General features: G+C 44.4%; 1 protein-coding gene across 4 annotated transcripts in view; it reads left to right on the top strand.

Annotated features, from left to right (window-relative positions):
- Positions 1 to 24138, top strand: part of AJAP1 (adherens junctions associated protein 1) — a 433213-nt gene that overhangs the window by 165858 nt on the left and 243217 nt on the right. For all 4 annotated transcript variants that reach the window (XM_082274314.1, XM_082274312.1, XM_082274313.1 and 1 more), the window contains one exon: positions 21635 to 22386. In XM_082274314.1, the coding sequence (XP_082130440.1) occupies positions 21635 to 22386 (752 nt within the window). The remainder of the gene's footprint in view (positions 1 to 21634; positions 22387 to 24138) is intronic.

Genomic DNA, 24138 nt, shown 5'->3' with positions numbered 1-24138 from the left:
GGGTGTCAGGTGGCAATCAGAGCCGCCTGACCCGTGCATCGGTTTCACCGCTGCCGAGTGGGGGTGGGAGCGCGCCTCCGGCGGAGCGCTCGCCCCCTAGCTGCAGGCGCGTGACCAACATAGGTCTACGTTGGTTCGCACAGCAGGGCCGCACTTCCACAGTAAAAAGGCGACGGGCAGTTGGGAAGAGGTTAAAGAAAAATAACTGTAATCTGCACTTGACATGCAGCGGGCGTTAGACGTTTCTCGATTTTCCCGCGAAAGGTTTAAGGCTTTCTATCAGCATGCGGCTGCGTGTTTAGTCATTTTTCAGCGGCTGCCGGTGGGGCGCAGAGGAAATGACACTTTCAGCAAAAAAGTCCACTGCTGCTAAATGAGATAATATCAGCTGTTCTCTGTCACACCTCAGCGGTGTATTAATGTGCCGTATGCCAACGCTCCGTACATCACCACAGGGCCGGTGCAAGGATTTTTGCCGCCCTAGGCAAAATAAAAATTGCCGCCCCCCCCCCCCCCCCATATGACCTACCTTCACTACATCAGCCAAGAGCCAGAAGATCTCTGCATTACGCAAGTGTGAGCGCAGTGGTTGATGTAGTGAGGTGGGAAGCAGTTTAAAGGAACACTGATGGGGGGTAATTTCTGCTGTGACCTGTGTACAGTCCCCACCAACCTCAGCTTCTCCTCCCGGTTGGTGGTTGGTAATAATGCAGCTTCACCGCCATCCATGTGAATAAGGTCATGGAGACAGCCAATCACAGATCACCATCAGTCAGACGAGGTCAGCATTTGGGTAGACGGGGACACTGTCCATTATACACAGCCCCCCCATATCACACAATACAGCCCCCCCCCCCATATAATACAGCACACCTCCCATATCACACAATACAGCCTACACAAAACAACCTCCCCATATCATACAATACAGCCCCTCCATATCATACAATACAGCCCCCCCATGATACAATGCAGCCCCTTCAATATGATACAATGCAGCCCCCTCCATATGATATATGGAAGGGGCTGCATTGTATGATATGGAGGGGGCTGCATTGTATGATATGGAGGGGGCTGCATTGTATGATATGGAAGGGGCTGCATTGTATCATATGGAGGGGGCTGTATTGTATGATATGGAAGGGGCTGCATTGTATCATATGGAGGGGGCTGCATTGTATCATGGGGGGGGGGCTGTATTGTATGATATAGAGGGGGCTGCTATGATACAATGCAGCCCCCTCCATATGATACAATGCAGCCCCCTCCATATGATACAATGCAGCCCCCTCCATATGATACAATGCAGCCCCCTCCATATGATACAATGCAGCCCCCCCATGATACAATGCAGGCAGCCCCCTCCATATCATACAATACAGCCCCCCCCATGATACAATGCAGGCAGCCCCCTCCATATCATACAATACAGCCCCCCCCCATGACACAATGCAGGCAGCCCCCTCCATATCATACAATACAGCCCCCCCCCCCATGATACAATGCAGGCAGCCCCCTCCATATCATACAATACAGCCCCCCCCCATGATACAATGCAGGCAGCCCCCTCCATATCATACAATACAGCCCCCCCCCCATGATACAATGCAGGCAGCCCCCTCTATATCATACAATACAGCCCCCCCCCCATGATACAATGCAGGCAGCCCCCTCCATATCATACAATACAGCCCCCCCCCTCCATGATACAATGCAGGCAGCCCCCTTTATATCATACAATACAGCCCCCCCCCATGATACAATGCAGGCAGCCCCCTCCATATCATACAATACAGCCCCCCCCCTCCATGATACAATGCAGGCAGCCCCCTCTATATCATACAATACAGCCCCCCCCCATGATACAATGCAGGCAGCCCCCTCCATATCATACAATACAGCCCCCCCCCCTCCATGATACAATGCAGGCAGCCCCCTCCATATCATACAATACAGCCCCCCCCATGATACAATGCAGGCAGCCCCCTCCATATCATACAATACAGCCCCCCCCCTCCATGATACAATGCAGGCAGCCCCCTCTATATCATACAATACAGCCCCCCCCCCCATGATACAATGCAGGCAGCCCCCTCCATATCATACAATACAGCCCCCCCCCCCAATATCATACAATGCAGCCCCCCATGTATGAAGAGTGAGGCCAGTGTCCGGGTGGGGGAGTGTACTGTGTTGTCTGTGTGAGGGGTGGGAGAGGACGGGACACACATCATCTCACCTTGCATGCTGTCCTCGGCATGTGATGGGGGATGGGAGACTGTCCGGTGTCCAGCAATCTGCTTCTGCCAGAAGTTGAACACGGAGCAGAGGGGGGGGGGCGTCTGGAGAGGCACAAGCCCAGCTCCCTGAGTGTGATTGGAGATCGGCTCCTGATCTTCTTCAAGCAGAAATCAGCTGGAGGGGCGGAGACCGGAGGGCAGTGAGCGCCGAGCTGGATCCCCAGGATTCTATGGAGGGCACTTCTGGCGCCCCGACTATTCTAATGTGCGCTCTAGACAAGTGGTGTGTGCTGCCTGGGGCTCGCTTGCTGTAGCGCTCAGGCGGCACAGCATGAGGAGTGCCACACCGGCCGGTCCACTACTGATTCGGGGTGCAGAATGGCGGCGCCCCCTGTTAAGCTGCGCCCTAGGCAGCTGCCTTAGTCGCCTTACTGGTAGCGCCGGCCCTGCATCACCATATAATATTACAGCATAGGACGCCGAGGTCCATGGACTGTACATTCTGCATAGAAGTTCCCGAAAAGTTAGATAACAGTTTGTAGGAACCCCTTGCTGTTGCGGCACTAAAAATTCAGCAATTATCGGAGGAGGCAAGCGCGGAGGTTCTCTGCAGAACTAAAAGACCTCTTTAACCCCTTCCCGCCCATTGGACTAGACATGTGCGATTTGTTTCCTTACTAATCAAAATTTGGACAACATTTTTTTGTCATGAATCTGCAGTAATGTTTCATGCCCTGGCTGTCTGCTTACCTCTCTGGTCTGTGTATCAGCTTTAGGGACCGTGCTCTCACACCTGTGTGTGTAAGTAATCTTCTCTCTGCATGGCTTCACCCCAGCCTCTAACAGCAAACACTATAATAACCTGTGCACTGCAAGCCAGCTTTGCCCAAGCAACAATTGTGTGAAGGCTTCACTGAGTGTTTCTTGCCGTTTGCTCTACGTCTGATCTCTGTTTGCCGACTTTGACTTGTTCGCCTGACCATCCCTGTCTGCTTGTTGCCCCGACCTTTGCCTCATCCTTCTGACCATCTCTGTCTGCTTGTTGCCCCAACCTTTGGCTCCTGCTTCTGAGCATCCCTGTCTGCTTGTTGCCCCAACCTTTGGCTCATCCTTCTGACCATCCCTGTCTGCTTGTTGCCCCGACCTTTGCCTCGTCCTTCTGACCATCCCTGTCTGCTTGTTGCCCTGACCTTTGGCTCCTTCTTCTGACCATCCCTGTCTGCTTGTTGCCTCGACCTTCTGACCATCTCTGTCTGCTTGTTGCCCCAAACGTTGGCTCATCCTTCTGACCATCCCTGTATGCTTGTTGCCCCGACCTTTGTCTCGTCCTTCTTACCATCACTGTCTGCTTGTTGCCTCGACCTTCTGACCATCTCTGTTTGCTTGTTGCCCCAACTTTTGACTCCTTCTTCTGATCATCCATGCCTGCTTGTTGCCCTGACCTTTGGCTCGTCCTTCTGACCATCCCTGTCTGCTTGGTGCCCCGACCTGTGCCTCGTCCTTCTGACCATCCCTGTTTGCTTGTTGTCCTGACCTATGCCTTTTCCTTCTGACCATCCCTGTCTGCTTGTTGCCTCGACCTTTGGCTCGTCCTTCTGACTATCCCTGTCTGCTTGTTGCCTTGACCTTTGGCGCACCCTTCTGACCATCCCTGTCTGCTTGTTGCCCTGAACTTTGGCTCATCCTTTTGACCATCCCTGTCTGCCTATTGCCTCGACCTTCTGACCATCTCTGTCTGCTTGTTGCCCCGACCTTTGGCTCGTTCTTCTGACCATCCCTGTCTGCTTGTTGCCCTGACCTTTCACTCGTCCTTCTGAGCATCCCTGTTTGCTTGTTGCCCCGACCTTTGGCTCATCCTTCTGACCATCCCTGTCTGCTTGTTGCCCTAACCTTTGGCCCCTCCTTCTGACCATCCCTGTCTCCTTGTTGCCTCAACCTTCTGACCATCTCTGTCTGCTTGTTGCCCCAACCCTTGGCTCATCCTTCTGACCATCCCTGTCTGCTTGTTGCCCCACCCTTTGGCTCCTGCTTCTGACCATTCCTGTCTGCTTGTTGCCCCAACCTTTGGCTCCTGCTTCTGACCATTCCTGTCTGCTTGTTGCCCTGATGTTTTGCTAGTCCTGTTGACCATCCCTGTCTGCTTGTTGCCTCGACCTTTGGCTCATCCTTCTGACCATCCCTGTTGGCTTGTTCCCCCGACCTTTGCCTCGTCCTTCTGACCATCCCTGTCTGCTTGTTGCCCAAACTTTGGCTCGTCCTTCTGACCATCCCTGTCTGCTTGTTGCCCAAACTTTGGCTCGTCCTTCTGACCATCCCTGTCTGCTTGTTGCCCCGACTTCTTGCTCATCCTTCTGACCATCCCTAAACACACATGAACTTTAATGGCATCCCAGTCTGTCGTGTCGGGGCATAGTTCTGGACTATAACCTGCTCACGCATGCTGGCAAGGCTGGGAGACCTTAAGGCTTAAAATTATCCAGTGCAAAACCCCAGCTGGCTGTTGCTTGTAGTTCCACTGGATCTTGGTCATCAGGAACAAACTAGTGAAAATAAAAATTCACAAACTAACAAACTTTCCTATAATAGCTAAGACTGAAGTCCCAGCAGGAAGCTAGGTCCTATTCCTTAAACTAGGCAGAAACAAACTGTTTGAGGATAGCAGGGTGTGCGGGGTTATGCCTGCAGGGACAGCCCCCATAGGTGTGGTTAAGCTTTTTTCCTGCCTAGTGTCCTATTCCTGATAGGTGGGGACATAACCCAATGGTCTCTGACTAGATGGAGCTGCGTCTGTCAATGGACGATAGAGAAATCCTTCAGCCTCTTCAACCACTTTAATATTATTTATTTATTATTATTTAGGCTTTAACGTTCACAGGGCTCAGTAGCTCAAAATGAAATCTACACACACACAGGTATATAAATCAGAGCGATCATTCTTCTCCCTTCCTGCCTGAGCAGAGTTTCAAATAGATGAGCCTGAAAGTAGGCAGCATCTGATGAGCTCCTTCTTTAGAAAAGGCGTAGGGCTCTGAACACTTTATCACTATGGGTCCACCTTGTATTGGATGTTTATTTAAAAATCCTAAAAAATAAATATATGAATATATATATATATATATATATATTGTAAGGGATTAGCTCGGTGGTAGGCGTATGGGTGACCCCTTTGGGGGTGCGTTTTCACAGAGAGATAGCCGAGCAGAGGTTGAAAACAAAACTGATTTATTCATGCAATTTACTTCACACAATTGCAAGCGTCAAAACAGCCAAAATAAAATAAAAGACAAAATAAATCCTTGCCTCTGTGGGCGGCTACCTTCTCACGCTGGAACCTACCTAAGAGTCTGTCTCCAACCTACTGTTGGAGCAAACTTTCTTATCCTACAGCGGATACTCAACAGTCCATGTTTTATCTATAACAGGTCCCTTTACTCTTCAGACTCTTCACATGGAACATGTCCCTTTGTTTTCTTTCCACGTAGCAAAACAGTCCATGTCCTCACCTTTGAGACGTCTTCACACTTGGTTACCCTCCTTAGCTTCACATCGCTTTAGGGGGTCTTCTCCCATGCTCACCAGCTTGTCGGGAGGCACACATCCGACTGTCCCCCTCTCCCAGCCCACACGGCGACAGGCGGCAGCAGTCCTTCTCCCATGCCCACACGGCGTCGGGAGGTACACGTATGTCTGTCCTCCTCTTCCCAGCTCACACAGCGACAGGAGGCAGCAAACAATAGGACTTTCTCTGAACAAATTATAGAGCCTTAACTCCCTCATTCTGAACAGGTGAAGGCCTTTCAACTTCCTGCTGGCTAGCTCTGTAGCCAACACCCTAAATTAATTAATGGACTTTCTAAATCAGGTGGAAATGTATCTCCTTCCTGTGACTACATTCCCAGATTTAGCTGACTTCCTGTCACATACCCCCCCCTCTTGTTTCAACCCTAGGGTTGGGACACATATTTCCAGGCACGCATGTGTCAGGCACTGCTGACTCACTGATAAGCCTCCTATTATCCTCAAGCTTCCGGATGAAACTGTTTTGTCATCTTCATTGACGGATTTCTCATAAATGCCACACAGTTTGTCTCTCATCTCATATACACATTCTTCAACTGCATTTTTGGCATCATTTTGCTCCTTCTCGTTTCTGTCATCTTCATTGACAGCTTTCTCATAAATGTCAGACAGCTTGTCCCTCATAACCGTCTGTCCAATCCACCATGGAGGACCGTGATCCATAGGCAACTCAATTGGGCTAGTCTTAATGTCTTCAACATTCTTAAGACGCCTCTCTCTGCAATCCATAAATGTTTTCCACAAAACTTTGAGAACCTTTGCTTCACTAAGCTTTGTTCCAAGTAGGGACTCTTGACATCCCTCTGTGACTTGAGTTGCCTCTCCATACAGCTGTACACAATCATTGACTTTTTGTTGTAAAAGGGAATGATCTTCCTTCTTGAGCTTTGCTTGCTCTAAGATGCTGTGCAGAGGATTTTCCAATTGAGACAACAGGCTGTCACACATCTCTTCAAAGTGACCCCTGTTCCTTTTCCCAGAGATATCAATATCATTCAAACATTTCATATTCATAGGCAGATCTGAAGCATTTGCACTCATCAACTTCTTAAACTTTTCGCCCTCCTGAGCGAGTCGCAGTAAAGGCCTACTATTTGATTTGATATTCAGTTTATATTTCTTGCCAAACTCTTCACAGAAGTAGCCAACCAGAACATCATCAACTTTCCTTCCACCAACATAGGGGTTAAAGGCAACAACACAGTTGAACCCAGCGATCTGGGTGGTATCCATTATAGACCTCCTCTCTGCATCAGTGAAGAAGCATGGAACTGCAACACATTCTTTTACAGGTTTCTTCAATGCACTTTCTGCTGAACTATTTGACCGCTCAAGGTCACCTAGTTCTTTTTCTCTATCTGAATTCCACATGGAATGCATTTCAAGATCACGATCAAACTTCTGCCACCCGTCTTTCACCAGTTCCATTTTGGAAACACTCCCTGAAAGGCACTTATTCATTTGCTTCACGTTTTCACCAACAGCCTTAGTTTTCTCCACTAGGTTTTCAGCCTGAACTGAGAAATCACCACATTTCTTACTCAGCTCCTTTGTTTGCTGAAGTTCTAATGATACATTTTCCAATGCTTGAAGTTTTTGAAGGAACGGTTTATTCCAAAGGGGTGATTCAAGCCACATGTCGTCACATTTCTGAGGCTCACTCAGGACAGACCCCAAAACACTGATCCTTTTAAAAACTGCATCAGGCACACTATCCCCTCTTTGGGACAGATCCTCTGTTGCCTGGAATTCCTCTTCCAGTTCCTGCAACGGAATCTTCATCTCTTCTACTTGCTGTTCTAAGGCTCGCTTAGACTTTTCTAGCTCCTGAACGCTTTTCACAACATCATCCTTGGAGCTGACCAATTCTTCCATTTCTGTACGCAGCTGTTTAACACTTTCTAGTTCAGCCTTACACTCTAGAGCTTCCTCCAAAGAGCGAGCCAAGAACAGGGCTTTGCTCTCGTTATCACGCACCTCCGTTTCTGCACGTGCGCGTTCTTCTGCATATTTTGCAGACACAGTCTTCTCTTCACCAAGCATCTGATCAAACTTCTTTTTCACATCTTCAACACACTGTAATGAACCAACGCTTTCTTCCATGCGTTTTTTCATATCCGCTATCTGAGCTTGCAATGTTGCGACTTGCTCTGATAGGTTTTTCTTTGCTTCCGCCTCCTCTTTTAATTGTTCCAGGAAGCCATTTTTCTCATCTTCCATTTGTTTGAGCTTTGTGCTAAAACTCAGCCTTTGACACCTCTCTTCCTGTAAGAGTTCCTGCGTGTCTTGCAGCTGCGATTCCAAGATAGAAAAATCTTCCGCAATTTCTCTAGATTTTCTGTCTGCTTGAGAAAGCTGATTTGTAACATTGTCCAACTCAACCTGCAATCGGGTTGCCTTCTCTGACAGCTTAGCACACACTCGGTCACCTTCTGACACCTTGACTTGCGATTCCTGCAGCTGTGCCTCTACTTTTTTTCTCTTGTGTTCAGAATCTCCTTTTCCCTGCATAAGAGCTTTCACCTCACTGGCTAGCATCTGGGAATAAGAATGTAATTCTGCCACACAGGCTTCTTTCTCCTTTAACTGCTGCTGGACACGTTGGGCTTCATCTTTCCAACTTTCACAGTCCGCACGCCATTCATCTACCACATTGCTCAAAGTAGTGAGCTCATACACAGTACTCAGTAATTTAGCCTCTCTTTCACTTTTCTCTTTGTCGCTGAGAGACAATGTCGTTTTCAGAGCGACATTCTGTTCCTGCGACTCCTGCAGGTCTATTTTTGTAACTTCCAAACACTGAAGACTTTTTTCCAGCTGATTACGCAACTCCAACATATCAGCCATACTTTGCTTCTGCAAAGTCTGAATTTCACTTTCCTTTTCCATGAGGATGGTATCTTTCTCCATTATAGTCTCTCTGCGTTTTTGCAACTCGACCAAAAGAAGAGCAGTGGATTCTTCCCACTGTAACACATGAGACTTGAGTAGTTCATTCATTTCCTGCAAGTTTCTATGCTCCATTTTAAGCAATTCCAAGGCTTGTTCCTTTTCTTCCATTTTCCGTTGCAAGGCATCCAACTCAGCCCTGCACACATACTCGGTTTCCTCCAAACCGATGGCCTCCATTGGCTGCTGGCGTCTCTGTTTCCAGCCTGCCATGCTCTCTTGATGAGCCTTTTGTTGAGCTGCAAAGCTCTGCTGAAAATCCGCATTTGCCTGCTGTTGAGCTGCATTTGCTTGCTGTTGAGCTGCATTTGATATAATCAGATGTTTCAACATCTCCTCCATTTTGAGTTTACTTTTCATCTGAGCACACTGCGTCTCCATAGCGGTTTCATCAGTGTTGCTAGGGACAACAACCTTCCTCTTTAGTAGACTCTCTTTAGGCATGGATGGGGCTGGTTCAGACGGCAACATCCCCTCCATCCATAGAATCCGGTCTCTCATTTCATCTATCTTTGCATTCTTCAGGCGTTTTGAACGCCCCATCTTCAATAACTCCACAAACAAATTTTTCACAGTCCAGCAAAAAATTTTCAGACCACTGTCTCTTTAACACATGTAGTTGTTCTCTCTCTTGCAAGATCTCTTTTCCTGCACACACAGTTTGTGCAGTCACTTGCACCAGACACAACAAAGTTCACCAAATAATTTTGAGACCGCTGTCTCTTTAAAACACTTTTTTTTTTTTCTGTCAGGATCTTCTCTCCTGCACACATAGATTGTGCAATCTCATGCACCAGATAAAGTTCATCAAACATTTGCACTTCCTTGCAGGGATCTCTGCTTATGCCCACTGCATACCTCCACCATATGTAAGGGATTAGCTCGGTGGTAGGCGTATGGGTGACCCCTTTGGGGGTGCGTTTTCACAGAGAGATAGCCGAGCAGAGGTTGAAAACAAAACTGATTTATTCATGCAATTTACTTCACACAATTGCAAGCGTCAAAACAGCCAAAATAAAATAAAAGACAAAATAAATCCTTGCCTCTGTGGGCGGCTACCTTCTCACGCTGGAACCTACCTAAGAGTCTGTCTCCAACCTACTGTTGGAGCAAACTTTCTTATCCTACAGCGGATACTCAACAGTCCATGTTTTATCTATAACAGGTCCCTTTACTCTTCAGACTCTTCACATGGAACATGTCCCTTTGTTTTCTTTCCACGTAGCAAAACAGTCCATGTCCTCACCTTTGAGACGTCTTCACACTTGGTTACCCTCCTTAGCTTCACATCGCTTTAGGGGGTCTTCTCCCATGCTCACCAGCTTGTCGGGAGGCACACATCCGACTGTCCCCCTCTCCCAGCCCACACGGCGACAGGCGGCAGCAGTCCTTCTCCCATGCCCACACGGCGTCGGGAGGTACACGTATGTCTGTCCTCCTCTTCCCAGCTCACACAGCGACAGGAGGCAGCAAACAATAGGACTTTCTCTGAACAAATTATAGAGCCTTAACTCCCTCATTCTGAACAGGTGAAGGCCTTTCAACTTCCTGCTGGCTAGCTCTGTAGCCAACACCCTAAATTAATTAATGGACTTTCTAAATCAGGTGGAAATGTATCTCCTTCCTGTGACTACATTCCCAGATTTAGCTGACTTCCTGTCACAATATATATATATATATATATATGTATATATATAAAAACTATAATACCAAAAGTATTGGGACGCCTGCCTTACACACGCATGAACTTTAATGGCACCCCAGTCTTAGTCCGTAGGGTTCAATATTGAGTTGGCCGACCCTTTGCTGCTATAACAGCTTCAACTCTTCTGGGAAGGCTGTCCACAAGGTTTAGGAGTGTCTATGGGAATGTTTGACCGTTCTTCCAGAAGCGCATTTGTGAGGTCAGGCACTGATGTTGGATGAGAAGGCCTGGCTCGCAGTCTCTATTTACAAAGTGAAAAAGGGAAAAAACTGCGCAAAGTAGAAAATATAATATGAAACACACGTCACTTCCGCTGTGTGGAGCGCAGGTGGAAGGCAGAACGTGGAACGGCGTCCCCTGCTCGCAACGAGCTCTGAATCAAGTTTTACTTTAAGAGATTCTTAATTTTTCAATAAACAATCTTATAATTACTACAATATGAGAGGTTTATATATCTTTCACATAATCCTCATCCGGATACCTACATAATATAACCAGTGGCTCTGGTTTATAGTCTCTAAAGCAGGGATTCTATCTACCTAAACATTACATCTTTTGACGGCTCTGAGCAGGGCCGCTGATGGGGGGGGGGGGGGGGAACCAGCAATCCTCTTGTAGGGGGCCCGAGCACACAGGGGGGCCCACACAGGGAGGGGGATTAGTGATGGACCACAATTGCAGAACTCTTCCTCCAGCAGCTGGTCTCTGCCCCTTTCCCTGCTGCCCAGCTTTTATCTGATGAGAAAGAGACAGTTGTGCCTCACTAATCCCCCTCCCTTTGTGATTTCACACATTGTTTGTCATTTATATTATTTTTTGGTAATTTGATTTGCTAATTCTGTGCGCAGGTGTAGAGGTGTATTTGCACTATTTTCTTGTAGCATCCTCCTAGGTAGGTGCCAGTGAGGACATGGATCGGTTTGGCGGGGGGTGAGTGTAGCACCCTCCTAGGCAGGTGCTAGTGAGTGAGTATAGTTTTTGGCTCTGTCTGCCTATCAGAGGAGCAGCAGGCAAACCTATATTTCTTTCTGCCTACCAGAGAGCAGGATCTGTGAGTTAGGTCTGCTCAGTGTGTGATTCATTGGGTCTAGATAGTATTTCACACTGGTCCAATAGGGGACATGTTGGACAGTGGGAGGAAACAGTCACAGTGATTGGAAGATATTGGTTGTATTGGTGCATTATGGGATACTGTATAAAAGCCAGGAGCACATATGCTGCGGGGTCTTCGGCTGGTGACTGGGAGGGTGGCGGCTGCCTTCTCCTCTGTAGTGGTGGCATGGGGTCACAGGTGGTCGACCTGGGGACCAGAGGAAAGGAACTGAACCCAGAGGTTCAGGAGAACTGACTGGAGGGGTAGAGACACTGGAGACTCTCAAAAAACAGTATAGTGAGTACAGGGGATCGTGTCTAGGGGCCTGACCTGAGGGGGCCACCCCGGTGTAGGATAGTCAGAGGATGGGTGTCAATCTGTGGAGTGAAAGGGGATACTAGGAGGGTTTCCTGAAGATAATATATCCTATCAAGTTATCTGCACAGAGACTTAATCTAAAATCCACCTAGTGGCAGGGTGAATCCGCAGCCTGACTGCATCGCAAGTAAGAAGTCCTCAACCATTGTGAATTTGTTTTATTTGTAGTATCCCACTCTTCCCCCCTCCCATCCTTAATTAAATAAAACAACAAAAAAAAACAACTACATCCCCATACTGTTTATTGACTGGGCAAGGAGTAAACTGTTAAATTGCGCATGCTGCAGTTGGTAATGGTAACCCAGCGGGACCCGAAGGTGAAGAATTCAGCAGTCTTCAAGGGGGCAGTGCTACATTCTAAAGAAAATATAATATAATAAAATAAAAAGTGACCTATAGACATCTAGAGCAGCAGCTGTGAGAGGTACACAGTAAAAAAAGATAAAGGTGTAAAGGAGCTGCGCTAAACACACATATAATAAGTGTAAAATTCAAGAAAATACTGTATACGCATGAACCGGAAGTGACTGCTGATGTCATCTTTCTGGTTCGCTTGTTGGTCTCCCAGTGCATCCTGGGATATCTCATACCTGCAATACCTTCAAAACAAAGCCAAGCTAACAATGAATAAAAGCCTCCCAAAAGCTGCAGGAGCTGTTAGTGAGCGTTGTCATAGACTTCTGTGGAGGCTTTGGAGACACTTTGAAGCCCCAAGAAAGGGACAAGGAGGATCATTTTTGAAGTGAAGCAAACACAACGTGTGACCAGGACTGTAAGGTCACCATTTTATTTAGTGACAGGAGCTTTGGTTGGAATTCAGAGTTAGCGAGCATTGTCATAGACTTCTATGGAGGCTTTGGCGACACTTTGAAGCACCAAGAAAGGGACAAGGAGGATCATTTTTGAAGTGAAGCAAACACAAAGTGTGACCAGGACTGTAAGGTCACCATTTTATTTAGTGACAGGAGCTTTAGTTGAAATTTAGAATTAGCGAGCGTTGTCATAGACTTCTATGGAGGCTTTGGAGACACTTTGAAGCACCAAGAGAGGGACAAGGAGGATAATTTTTGAAGTGAAACAAACACACTGTGTGACCAGGACTTTAAGGTCACCATTTTATTTAGCGACAGGAGCTTTGGTTGAAATCCAGAGTTAGCGAGTGTTGTCATAGACTTCTATGGAGGCTTTGGAGACACTTTGAATCACCAAGAAAGGGACAAGGAGGATCATTTTTGAAGTGAAGCAAACACGTGTGACCAGGACTGTAAGGTCACCATTTTATTTAGTAACAGGAGCTGTGGTTGGAATTAAAAGTAAGCGAGAGTTGTCATAGACTTCTATGGAGGCTTTAGAGACGGTTTAAAGCACCAAGAAAGGGACAAGGAGGATCATTTTTGAAGTGAAGCAAACACAAAGTGTGACCAGAACTGTAAGGTCACCATTTTATTTAGTGAAAGGAGCTTTGGTTGGAATTCAGAGTTATCAAGCGTTGTCATAGACTTCTATGGAGGCTTTAGAGATGCTTTGAAGCACCAAGAAAGGGACATGGAGGATCATTTTTAAAGTAAAGCAAACACACTGTGTGACCAGGACTTTAAGGTCACCATTTTATTTAGCGACAGGAGCTTTGGTTAGAATTCAGAGTTAGCGAGTGTTGTCATAGACTTTTATGGAGGCTTTGGAGATGCTTTGAAGCACCAAGAAAGGGACATGGAGGATCATTTTTGAAGTAAAGCAAACACAACGTGTGACCAGGACTGTAAGGTCACCTTTTCATTTAGTGACAGGAGCTTTGGTTGGACTTCAGACTTAGCGAGTGTTGTCATAGACTTCTACAGGGGCTTTTGAGACGCTTTGAAGCACCAAGAAAGGGACAAGGAGGATCATTTTTGAAGTGAAGCAAACACAACGTGTGGGCAGGACTCTAAGGTCACCATTTTATTTAGTGACAGGATCTTTGATTAAAATTCAGAGTGCTTTAAAAAAGCGTGTCCAATGCCAGATTTTGAAGTAAGTGTAAGTGACCTTTAGGGAGGAGACTTTGGCATCTTTGGAATGTTTCCTGGATGGCGGTTTGTAAATCCTTCTTCTGCTCCAAATACAAGGCATGGCATGACGCATATGTCCAGCCTGCTACACCGCTCAGCGAGGATTGTCAGCGATGAGCAGATAGAGCGATGTCATTCGGGGCATTGGTCCAATATTAGGAAAACAAAAGGAGCGTGCCAGGGACATGAATTTCAGGAACAGATTTTGAAAACAACGAGCCGGGACAGCCAGGGACAATTGGCAATCACGGAATGTTCTTTTGTCTGATAGGAATCAAATACGGCTATTAGACTTCACACAACAGGAATGTAAACGGTTCCTATTGGCTAAAAGTTTGTCCCAATTTGAGATCTTTTTTAGCAAAAAGTTTTTGAGTATAAAACACCAGTATGGTCCAAATCATCTTTGCCTTTACACACGTATAAATGTATGTATGGATATAAGCCCATAAAAATTCTAGAGTATTTCTTCTAGTTCCACAATAGAAGGGGAAGATTTATGGGTGAGGGGTGGTTTATGAACATATGGAATATGCGTGTATTGGCGGCATTTACAATACTGACTAGTAACCTTTCCACTGGATCAATCAAGGCAGGCACCTCCTGGGGCTCTGCGCCAACCCAGTTCTAATTGTGAAGCATAGGTGTGCCCAAAGCTCAAACATACATGCATGTCAGTAGAGCAGAGGATGGTGTCAGTAGAGCAGTGGACGGTGTCAGTAGAGCAGTGGATGGTGTCAGTAGAGCAGTGGACAGTGTCAGTAGAGCAATGGACGGTGTCAGTAGAGCAGTGGACGGTGTCAGTAGAGCAGTGAACGGTGTCAGTAGGGCAGTGGACGGTGTCAGTAGGGCAGTGGACGGTGTCAGTAGGGCAGTGGACGATGTCAGTAGAGCAGTGGATGGTGTCAGTAGGGCAGTGGATGGTGTCAGTAGAGCAGTGGATGGTGTCAGTAGAGCAGTGGACGGTGTCAGTAGAGCAGTGGACGGTGTCAGTAGAGCAGTGAATGGTGTCAGTAGGGCAGTGGATGGTGTCAGTAGAGCAGTAGATGGTGTCAGTAGAGCAGTGGACGGTGTTAGTAGAGCAGTGGACGTGTCAGTAGGGCAGTGGATGGTGTCAGTAGAGCAGTAGATGGTGTCAGTAGAGCAGTAGATGGTGTCAGTAGAGCAGTGGACGGTGTCAGTAGAGCAGTGGACGGTGTCAGTAGGGCAGTGGATGGTGTCAGTAGAGCAGTGGACGGTGTAAGTAGAGCAGTGGACGGTGTCAGTAGGGCAGTGTACGGTGTCAGTAGGGCAGTGGACGGTGTCAGTAGAGCAGTGGACAGTATCAGTAGAGCAGTGGACGGTGTCAGTAGAGCAGTGGATGGTGTCAGTAGGGCAGTGGATGGTGTCAGTAGGGCAGTGGATGGTGTCAGTAGAGCAGTGGACGGTGTTAGTAGAGCAGTGCACGGTGTCAGTAGAGCAGTGGACGGTGTCAGTAGAGCAGTGAATGGTGTCAGTAGAGCAGTGGATGGTGTCAGTAGAGCAGTGAATGGTGTCAGTAGAGCAGTGGACGGTGTCAGTAGAGCAGTGGACGGTGTCAGTAGGGCAGTGGACGGTGTCAGTAGAGCAGTAGATGGTGTCAGTAGAGCAGTAGATGGTGTCAGTAGAGCAGTGGATGGTGTCAGTAGAGCAGTGGACGGTGTCAGTAGGGCAGTGGACGGTGTCAGTAGAGCAGTGGACGGTGTAAGTAGAGCAGTGGACGGTGTCAGTAGGGCAGTGTACGGTGTCAGTAGGGCAGTGGACGGTATCAGTAGAGCAGTGGACAGTGTCAGTAGAGCAGTGGACGGTGTCAGTAGAGCAGTGGATGGTGTCAGTAGGGCAGTGGATGGTGTCAGTAGGGCAGTGGATGGTGTCAGTAGAGCAGTGGACGGTGTCAGTAGAGCAGTGGACGGTGTCAGTAGAGCAGTGGACGGTGTCAGTAGGGCAGTGGACGGTGTCAGTAGAGCAGTAGATGGTGTCAGTAGAGCAGTAGATGGTGTCAGTAGAGCAGTGGATGGTGTCAGTAGAGCAGTGGACGGTGTCAGTAGGGCAGTGGACGGTGTCAGTAGAGCAGTGGACGGTGTAAGTAGAGCAGTGGACGGTGTCAGTAGGGCAGTGTACGGTGTCAGTAGGGCAGTGGACGGTATCAGTAGAGCAGTGGACAGTGTCAGTAGAGCAGTGGACGGTGTCAGTAGAGCAGTGGATGGTGTCAGTAGGGCAGTGGATGGTGTCAGTAGGGCAGTGGATGGTGTCAGTAGAGCAGTGGACGGTGTCAGTAGAGCAGTGGACGGTGTCAGAACAGCGGACGGTGTCAGTAGGGCAGTGTACGGTGTCAGTAGGGCAGTGGACGGTGTCAGTAGAGCAGTGGACGGTGTCAGTACAGCAGTGGATGGTGTCAGTAGGGCATTGGACGGTGTCAGTAGAGCAGTGGACGGTGTCAGTAGAGCAGTGGACGGTGTCAGTAGGGCATTGGACGGTGTCAGTAGAGCAGTGGACGGTGTCAGTAGAGCAGTGGACGGTGTCAGTAGAGCAGTAGATGGTGTCAGTAGAGCAGTGGATGATCAATAAACCATCATATTTGTTGTCCTGTCTACTAAATAAACCTGAAAGTGTTAAAACTGCGTTTGTGAATATTCCGTGTGTGGACTACAGATCAGAACACAGCGCGGCAATAAATGGATTCTGCAGCTTTGAAAAATAAAACTGTAACATGCCTCAGCATGACGAGCGGATCAAAGACAATAAAAGGAAGCAGACACGGCTCCCATCCATGATATCATGGCATGACAATAGGATGTATCGGGGTGCCGAGTCCTCCGCTGGGATTTTTCTCTTAGGCATCATTTAGATACAGATCATTACTTGTAATAATGTCATTTCATTATTATTATTTCATCTTCTCTTCCAGTACACAATGCTAATAAACAAAATACTGCGTTCCACTTATTATGCTAATTAGATGACAATGCACACTTTGTTCTGCTTAGGCGTTTAGCTGGCATTTGTTCATAAAAAAAAAAAAAAAATATTTGGGGATCCTTTGAAACAGACAACAAAGCCCACTGGGGATTCCAGCATTTAAGTCCCCATGTAAAAGCTAAATACATATTTATGGGAGATATTTATTTACTTTTATTTATTATTTTATTTTCTTATATTTCATTGTTTTTTATAATTTGTATTATTAATACTATTATTATTATTTGTATTTTATTTTATTATTATTATTATTATTATTATTATTATTATTATTATTATTGTTTTTATTTTTATTTATTTTGATATTTTAGCATTGTTATTATTATTATTATTATTATTATTATTATTATTATTATTATTGTTTTTATTTTTATTTATTTTGATATTTGATATTTTAGCATTGTTATTATTATTATTATTATTATTATTATTATTATTATTAATAATAATATTAGTGTATTTGATATTTATCATTTATATTATTAGTATTTATTTTATTGAATTTTATTAGTTTTTAAATGTATTATTTTATTTATTTTTATGCCTGCTACCTTACCATTTGCAATTCTGTACAGCTAGTCCTGGCATTTGTTCATAAAAAAAATATTTGGGGATCCTTTTAAACAGACTGGTGATTCCAGCATTTAAGTCCCTGTAAAAGCTAAATACATATTTATGGGAGATATTTATTTACTTTTATTTATTATTTTATTTTATTTCATTGTTTTATATTTTATAATTTGTATTATTATTATTATTATTATTATTATTATTATTATTATTATTATTATTTTATTTGTATTATTATTATTATTATTATTGTTATTGTTATTGTTATTGTTATTATTGTTATTATTATTATTATTATTATTATTATTATTATTATTATTTTATTTGATATTTTATCATTTATATTATTAGTATTTATTTTATTTTATTGAATTGTATTAGTTTTTAAATGTATTATTTTATTTATTTTTATGCCTGCTACCTTACCATTATCAATTCTGTACAGCTAGTCCAGGGATTTACACAGCATTGCTAGGTTGGTGACCTGAACTTTTTCTGCTTCAGTTAAAAGATACAGCTTGGGTACCATCAAGCTCCCAGCCTGTGATTGGGCAGTAAAGGAGCAGCTGCAGACTTATGAGCTCATCCTTCTGCTCTCTTCTTCTGACAGCAAGTTCCTTGACTGAAAAGGCCCACTTCATCACAGAGCCTGGCTACCTCCCAGCTCTTAATCTGCTATTGGGTAGTAAAGAAGCAGCTGTTGCAGACGAATGAGTTTAACCTTCTGCTTTATAGTTTTTATATTTTTATTTGTATTTATTTTATTATTTGATATTCAATAATTTGTATTATTATTATTTTATTACTATTTATTTTATATTGTATGATTTATATTATTTTTATTTATTTTATTATTATTATTATTGAATTTTATTCGTTTTTAAATGTATTATTTTATTTATTTTTATGCCTGCTACCTTACCATTTGCAATTCTGTACAGCTAGTCCTGGGATTTACACAGCATTGCTAGGTTGGTGACCTGAACTTTTTTTGATTTAGTTAAGAGATACAGCTTGGGTACCATCAAGCCCCCAGCCTGTGATTGGGCAGTAAAGGAGCAGCTGAAGACTGATGAGCTCATCCTTCTGCTCTCTTCTTCTGTCAGCAAGTTCCTTGACTGTAAAGGCACGCTGCACCAGAGACTGCTGGGTCACCTCCCAGCTCTTAGTCTGTTATTGGGCAATAAACGAGCAGCTGTACACTTTATTGTTTTCATTTATTTATTTATTTTTCATTATTTTATATTTTATCAATTGTATTATTTTATTACTATTTATTTTATTATTTTATATTGTATCATTTATATTATTATTATTTATTATTATTATTATTATTAACAGTGTATGCATGCTGCAGCATACCTGAATCACTTGATCCTATCTATAGTTAGCATGTGGCACTTAGAGCCTTCTCTAGAAGTGCATCTGACAGGGTGACAACGCAGGAGAGGAATAGGCAGACAGGGGGCGTTGTCACCCTATAACCAGAAGTGCCTGAATAAGGAACTCATGGCAGGATCAACAGGTATTAATTAAAGGAAAACTGCTAATGGTAAAAGGTTTAAAATTATTTTTACAATTTTATTAACATTTTAATGATTGTATGAGAATTTATATTAAAATTAAATATTATCTTTCCTTCCCAGCCAGTATCATTAGTACAGTGACAGTGCATATTATTAGCACTGATCACTGTATTAGTGTCACTGGTGAAGTCAGTGGCAGTTAGGCAGTACCCTCCCCCCCCCCCCAGTGTCAGTAAGTGCCAGATTGTCCGCCGCATTGCCACAGTCCCGCTATAGGTCGCTGATCGCTGCCATTAGTAGTATAAAAAATAAATAAAAATTTCAGTATATACACCATAGTTTGTAGACCCTATAACTTTCACCCAAATAAAATCAATATACACCTATTGGGATTTTTTTTTTTTTTTTTTTTTACCGAAGACATGTAGCAGAATACGTATTGGCCTAACTTTGTGAAGAAATTAGATTTTTTAATTTTTTTTTTTTATTGGATGTTTTATAGCAGAAAGTAAAAAATGTTTTTTTCCAAATTTTCATTTTTTTTTTGTTTATTGGGATTTTTTTTTTTTTTAGAAAAGACATGCAGCAGAATACATTTATGAGTTTATGATTTTTTTTTTCTATATTGGCTATGTTTTACAGCAGAAAGTAGAAAATATTGTTTTGTTTTTTTCCAAATTCTTTGTTTTTTGTTTTTTTCGTTTATTTGGGATTCTTGTTTTAGCAAAGAAATGCAGCCAAATACATTTTGGCCAAAATTTATGAAGAAATTTGTTTTTTAATTTTTTTTTTTTTATTGAATATTTTTATACCAGATTAGATTTTTTTTTTTTTTTTTCAAAATGTTTCTTTTATATAACAAAAATTAAAAAAGCCAGTGGTGATCGATTACCACCAAAATAAAGCTCTATTTCTGTGAAAAGAATTGTATACATTTTATTTGTGTAGAGCGTTGCATGTACTTTACCTAGTCTAGTGCAGGTTAATGGCCAGGTGGGGGCTTTACCCTTCTAACTGGATATCATATGAAGTCCTTCAAAACCTGCCACTCCTGTGCGTCCTGGGTGCCCTGATTATCAGTGCCCATCAGTGCTGCCTATCAGTGTCAGTCAGTGTCACCTTATCAGTGCAGTCTATTAGTGCCCATCAGTCCCACTTCATCAGTGCCCATCAGTCCCGCCTCATGAGTGTCCATCAGTGTAGCCTATCAGTGCCCATCAGTCCTGCCTTATTAGTGCCTATCATTGCTCATCAGTCCTGCCTCATCAGTGCCCATCAGTGCAGTCTATCAGTGCCTATCAGTGTCCATCAGTGCAACCTATCAGTGCCCATTGGTGCAGCCTATCAGTGCCCATTAGTCCCGCCTCATCAGTGCCTATCAGTCCCGCCTTATCTGTGCATCTTTCTTAAAAAAAATGATAAAAATGTAATTTGGGTACAGTGTTGCATGACTGCACAATTGTCATTCAAATTGCGACAGCGCTGAAAGCTGAAAATTGGCCTGGGAAGGATGGGGGGGGGGGGGGGGGGGAGTGTCCGTTATTGAAGTGTTTTTTTATTTTATTTTCCTTTTGGGATAAAGGTTTTACATAAATTAATAAAAGTCGATCATTGTAAGCACCCCTGTCAGTGGTAAATGGTTTAGCCCTCAAACTGCCAATTTTGCTGGACAACTTGGTCTGTTGAATAAACAACTGACTTACTGGCAGGATCAAGAGGTGAGAAAAAATAAATAATGATATACTGTATATATATATATATATATATATATATATATATATATATATATATATATATATATATATATATATCTATATCTATATAGATATAGATATATATATATATATAGTACATATATATACTGTATGTATATATATATATATATATATATATATATATATATATATATATATAATTCTTATTATTATTTTATATGTATCATTTTATTTTATTATATTATTATTTATTTTTTATCTTCTCTTGACCCTTGATCCTTCACAATATGTATGTATGTCTATATATATATATATATATATATATATATATATATATATATATTATAATATATCATATTATTATTATTTTATATATATTATTATTATTTTTTTTTTCTTACCTCTTGACCAAGTTGTCCATCAAAATTATATATATATATATATATATATATATATATATATATATATATATATAATATAAATATAATAATATATATAAAAACTATTGCAGCCACAACAAGCATTAGTAATCTGCAATTTACGGCATTTTCTCTTTTGAGTTTAGATCGGCTTTAATCATTTCTGATAAGATAATAAATAATTCAATGAGCTGTTTTTCCTCTCTCGTGTAATTAATCGCATCATGGTGTAACAAAGTTTTGATTAAATAGTGTGAAATATTCATAAAAAGCTGATTTCTGCGGGGATGTCTTCAATTAATAATGATGGATTTATGTAAAAAATTCTGAAATGTTAAATAAATAAATAAATAAATATATATATATATTTTTTTTGGACCATGTATCCTAAAACCTTTTCCATGTCTTTCCACAGATCAGGCCCTCCGATAGGAAGCCATGCTTGGATATTGATAGCCATTTTTCAACTAGCCATGGATTTTATAATTTGTGAATCGGGGTCACCGAGTACGGCGTACAGATACCTCCAGCGCCCCTCGCTGGAGCGTAGGATACAAAACACAGCATTATGGAACCCAAAGGGAAGGCCAAAGCCAAGAAGTCGGAGGTATTTTTGGAGTTCGTTTACAAACTTACAGCAGGGCGGGGCTTCTGTAGAATCGCAGAGTTTAAATTTGTACCACAATGACTCGGGCAGCAGTTTTTCTAGACATGTGCCATTACAGGACTCCACGGGAGCAAAAACAGTTCCTTCAAGGCGAGGACTAAGAGACTCGCTTCACATTCCTCATTTGAGGAGGGGGAAGAGACAGCTCCAAAGAAGAAGTTGGAATAACGTAAGGCCTTTCTTGGACCTTGAAAGTCAGCCCACCACCGTTTCAGAGGTTATTTTATGGGGGCCGACTGGGGATGATGACTATGTGGAGTCCAGCACAATCCCTGGGATTTACGAGACCACGAGAACCTCCACGACGCAAGCCAGGACGACGCTGGTGGGGACCACGACGTCCACCACCGGCTCCACCACCACGCAGTCCAAGGAAATGACATCACAGAACTCCATGGTACACAAGGGCAAAAAAGTACCTGGAAGGATTAGCACAACTGAACCGTATCCTGGGAATGGGAAAGCTGCTAGACCACCAAGGATACCCAATGAAACCTCAGGTACAGTAAACGTTTACAGAGGTTCTTCATTGTGCTGTTTGACTTAAAGTAGTTCTAACCCTCACATATACCCAGGCCCGGACTGGGACCAAAGACAGGCCTGGGCATGCCGAACTGAGCAGCTAATTCCTCTGCAAATCTGGGGGGGAGCATGGTGTCACGGGACACCCATGGAGCTGGTCCCCTGCACCCAAACCCTGCCAACTGCCATCCTCCCAAAAGACCCCCACCTACTGCCCTTACCCCCACCCTCTCACCACCAATAGAACCCCCCCCCCCCGCTCATAGACATTCACCACCCAACTACCAACCCCCACTGACAGATCTCCAACCACCCCCTCCCTCCCCTGACAGACCCCCACTTGAGCTTCATGTTACAGATGCTATAAAATCCTGTATCCCCCCGTGTATCCCCACTGTAATAATGATGACTCATGACCAGTGCCGAGACAAGGTCATCCAGCTCCCTGGGCAAACATGCCAAACTGCACCCCCTCTTCCCTTTACGGTTAGGTCATTAACAGTGGGGTTACACGCAGGATTTCACAGCGGCTGTAGCATAAAGATCAGGCGGGGGTCTGTAAGGGGAGGGAGGGGGGGGTATTTGGGGGGGACTGGAGGTATGTCAGTGGAGGTTGGGGTTGGTAGTTGGGTGGTGAAGTTCTATGAGCAGGGGCAGTGGTTGGGGGAGAGGGTCTGTCAGTGGTGGGAGGGGGGTGGTGGGGGTAAGGGCAGTAGATCAGGGAGCCCTGGTCCCAGCAATAAACCATTGCACCCAGGGCAGCCGGCCCTCCTGCCCACCCCTTGTCAGGGCACTGCTCGTCACCGTGTCCCCGCTCAGCTGTCAGGAGGCAAGGGTGGCTGCGACCCACCTCAGTCCTTTATGGCTCCACCCTCCCACCGCGTGGCTCGGTCACCAACAGGCTGCCCCCGACAGGACATGTAGTCCGGGGGCCCCGGACCAACGGGCAAATTCCCAGTGTGCCTTATAGCCAGTCCAGGCCAGCATATACCCAGTGAAGTGACTGGTCTCAGGTGATACACAGAGATTAAATAAAACCTCCAACATAAGTTGTACCCGTTTATCTGCAGCATCTCTCCTCTACAATAATTTAAAGAGCAGAATTTACACATGATATCTCAGCTCTGAAAAGCAGGGGGCGGGGAGCTCAAGTTACATCAGTGAGGAGAGCTTTCAGAGCTGATTGGAGGGAAGGGACACACCTCCTTCACACAGCACACAGAAACAGAGCTGAGGCTGTCAATCACTGGCTGTGTGCTGGAGCTCTCTCCCCCTGTCACCTGTCAGGAGAACGTGTCAGAAGGGACTTATGCAGATAGCAGAGGAAGGAGGCAGCAGATAGAAATTGCATTTAGTGCTGTAGACTGAGACAAGTACACACGATAGACCAGGGATCCACAAACTACAGCCCTCCAGCTGTTGTGGACTACACATTCTATGAGGCATTGTAAAACTCTGACATTCACAGCCATGACTAGACATGATGGGAATTGTAGTTCCTGAACAACTGGAGGGCCGTAGTTTTAAGACCCCTGATATATACAGATATGCTTTGTTCAGATTTCATGTCTGAGGTTTACAACCACTTTAAAATGTAAAATTGCCTTTAAAACTGCACTCCTGGCAAACAGCTAAATGCATATAAAATGCACACATGAGAACTGTTTAAACTGCCTAAGGGTGTGCATTTCTGTCCTTCCAGTGCTGAGATTTACACAGCTCTGCCACAC

The sequence above is a fragment of the Pelophylax lessonae genome, assembly GCF_965119305.1.
Source record: "Pelophylax lessonae genome assembly, chromosome: 12".
Lineage (NCBI taxonomy): Eukaryota > Metazoa > Chordata > Amphibia > Anura > Ranidae > Pelophylax > Pelophylax lessonae.
Note: the sequence above shows the minus strand (reverse complement) of the source record. Positions and strands in the feature narration are given on the sequence as shown.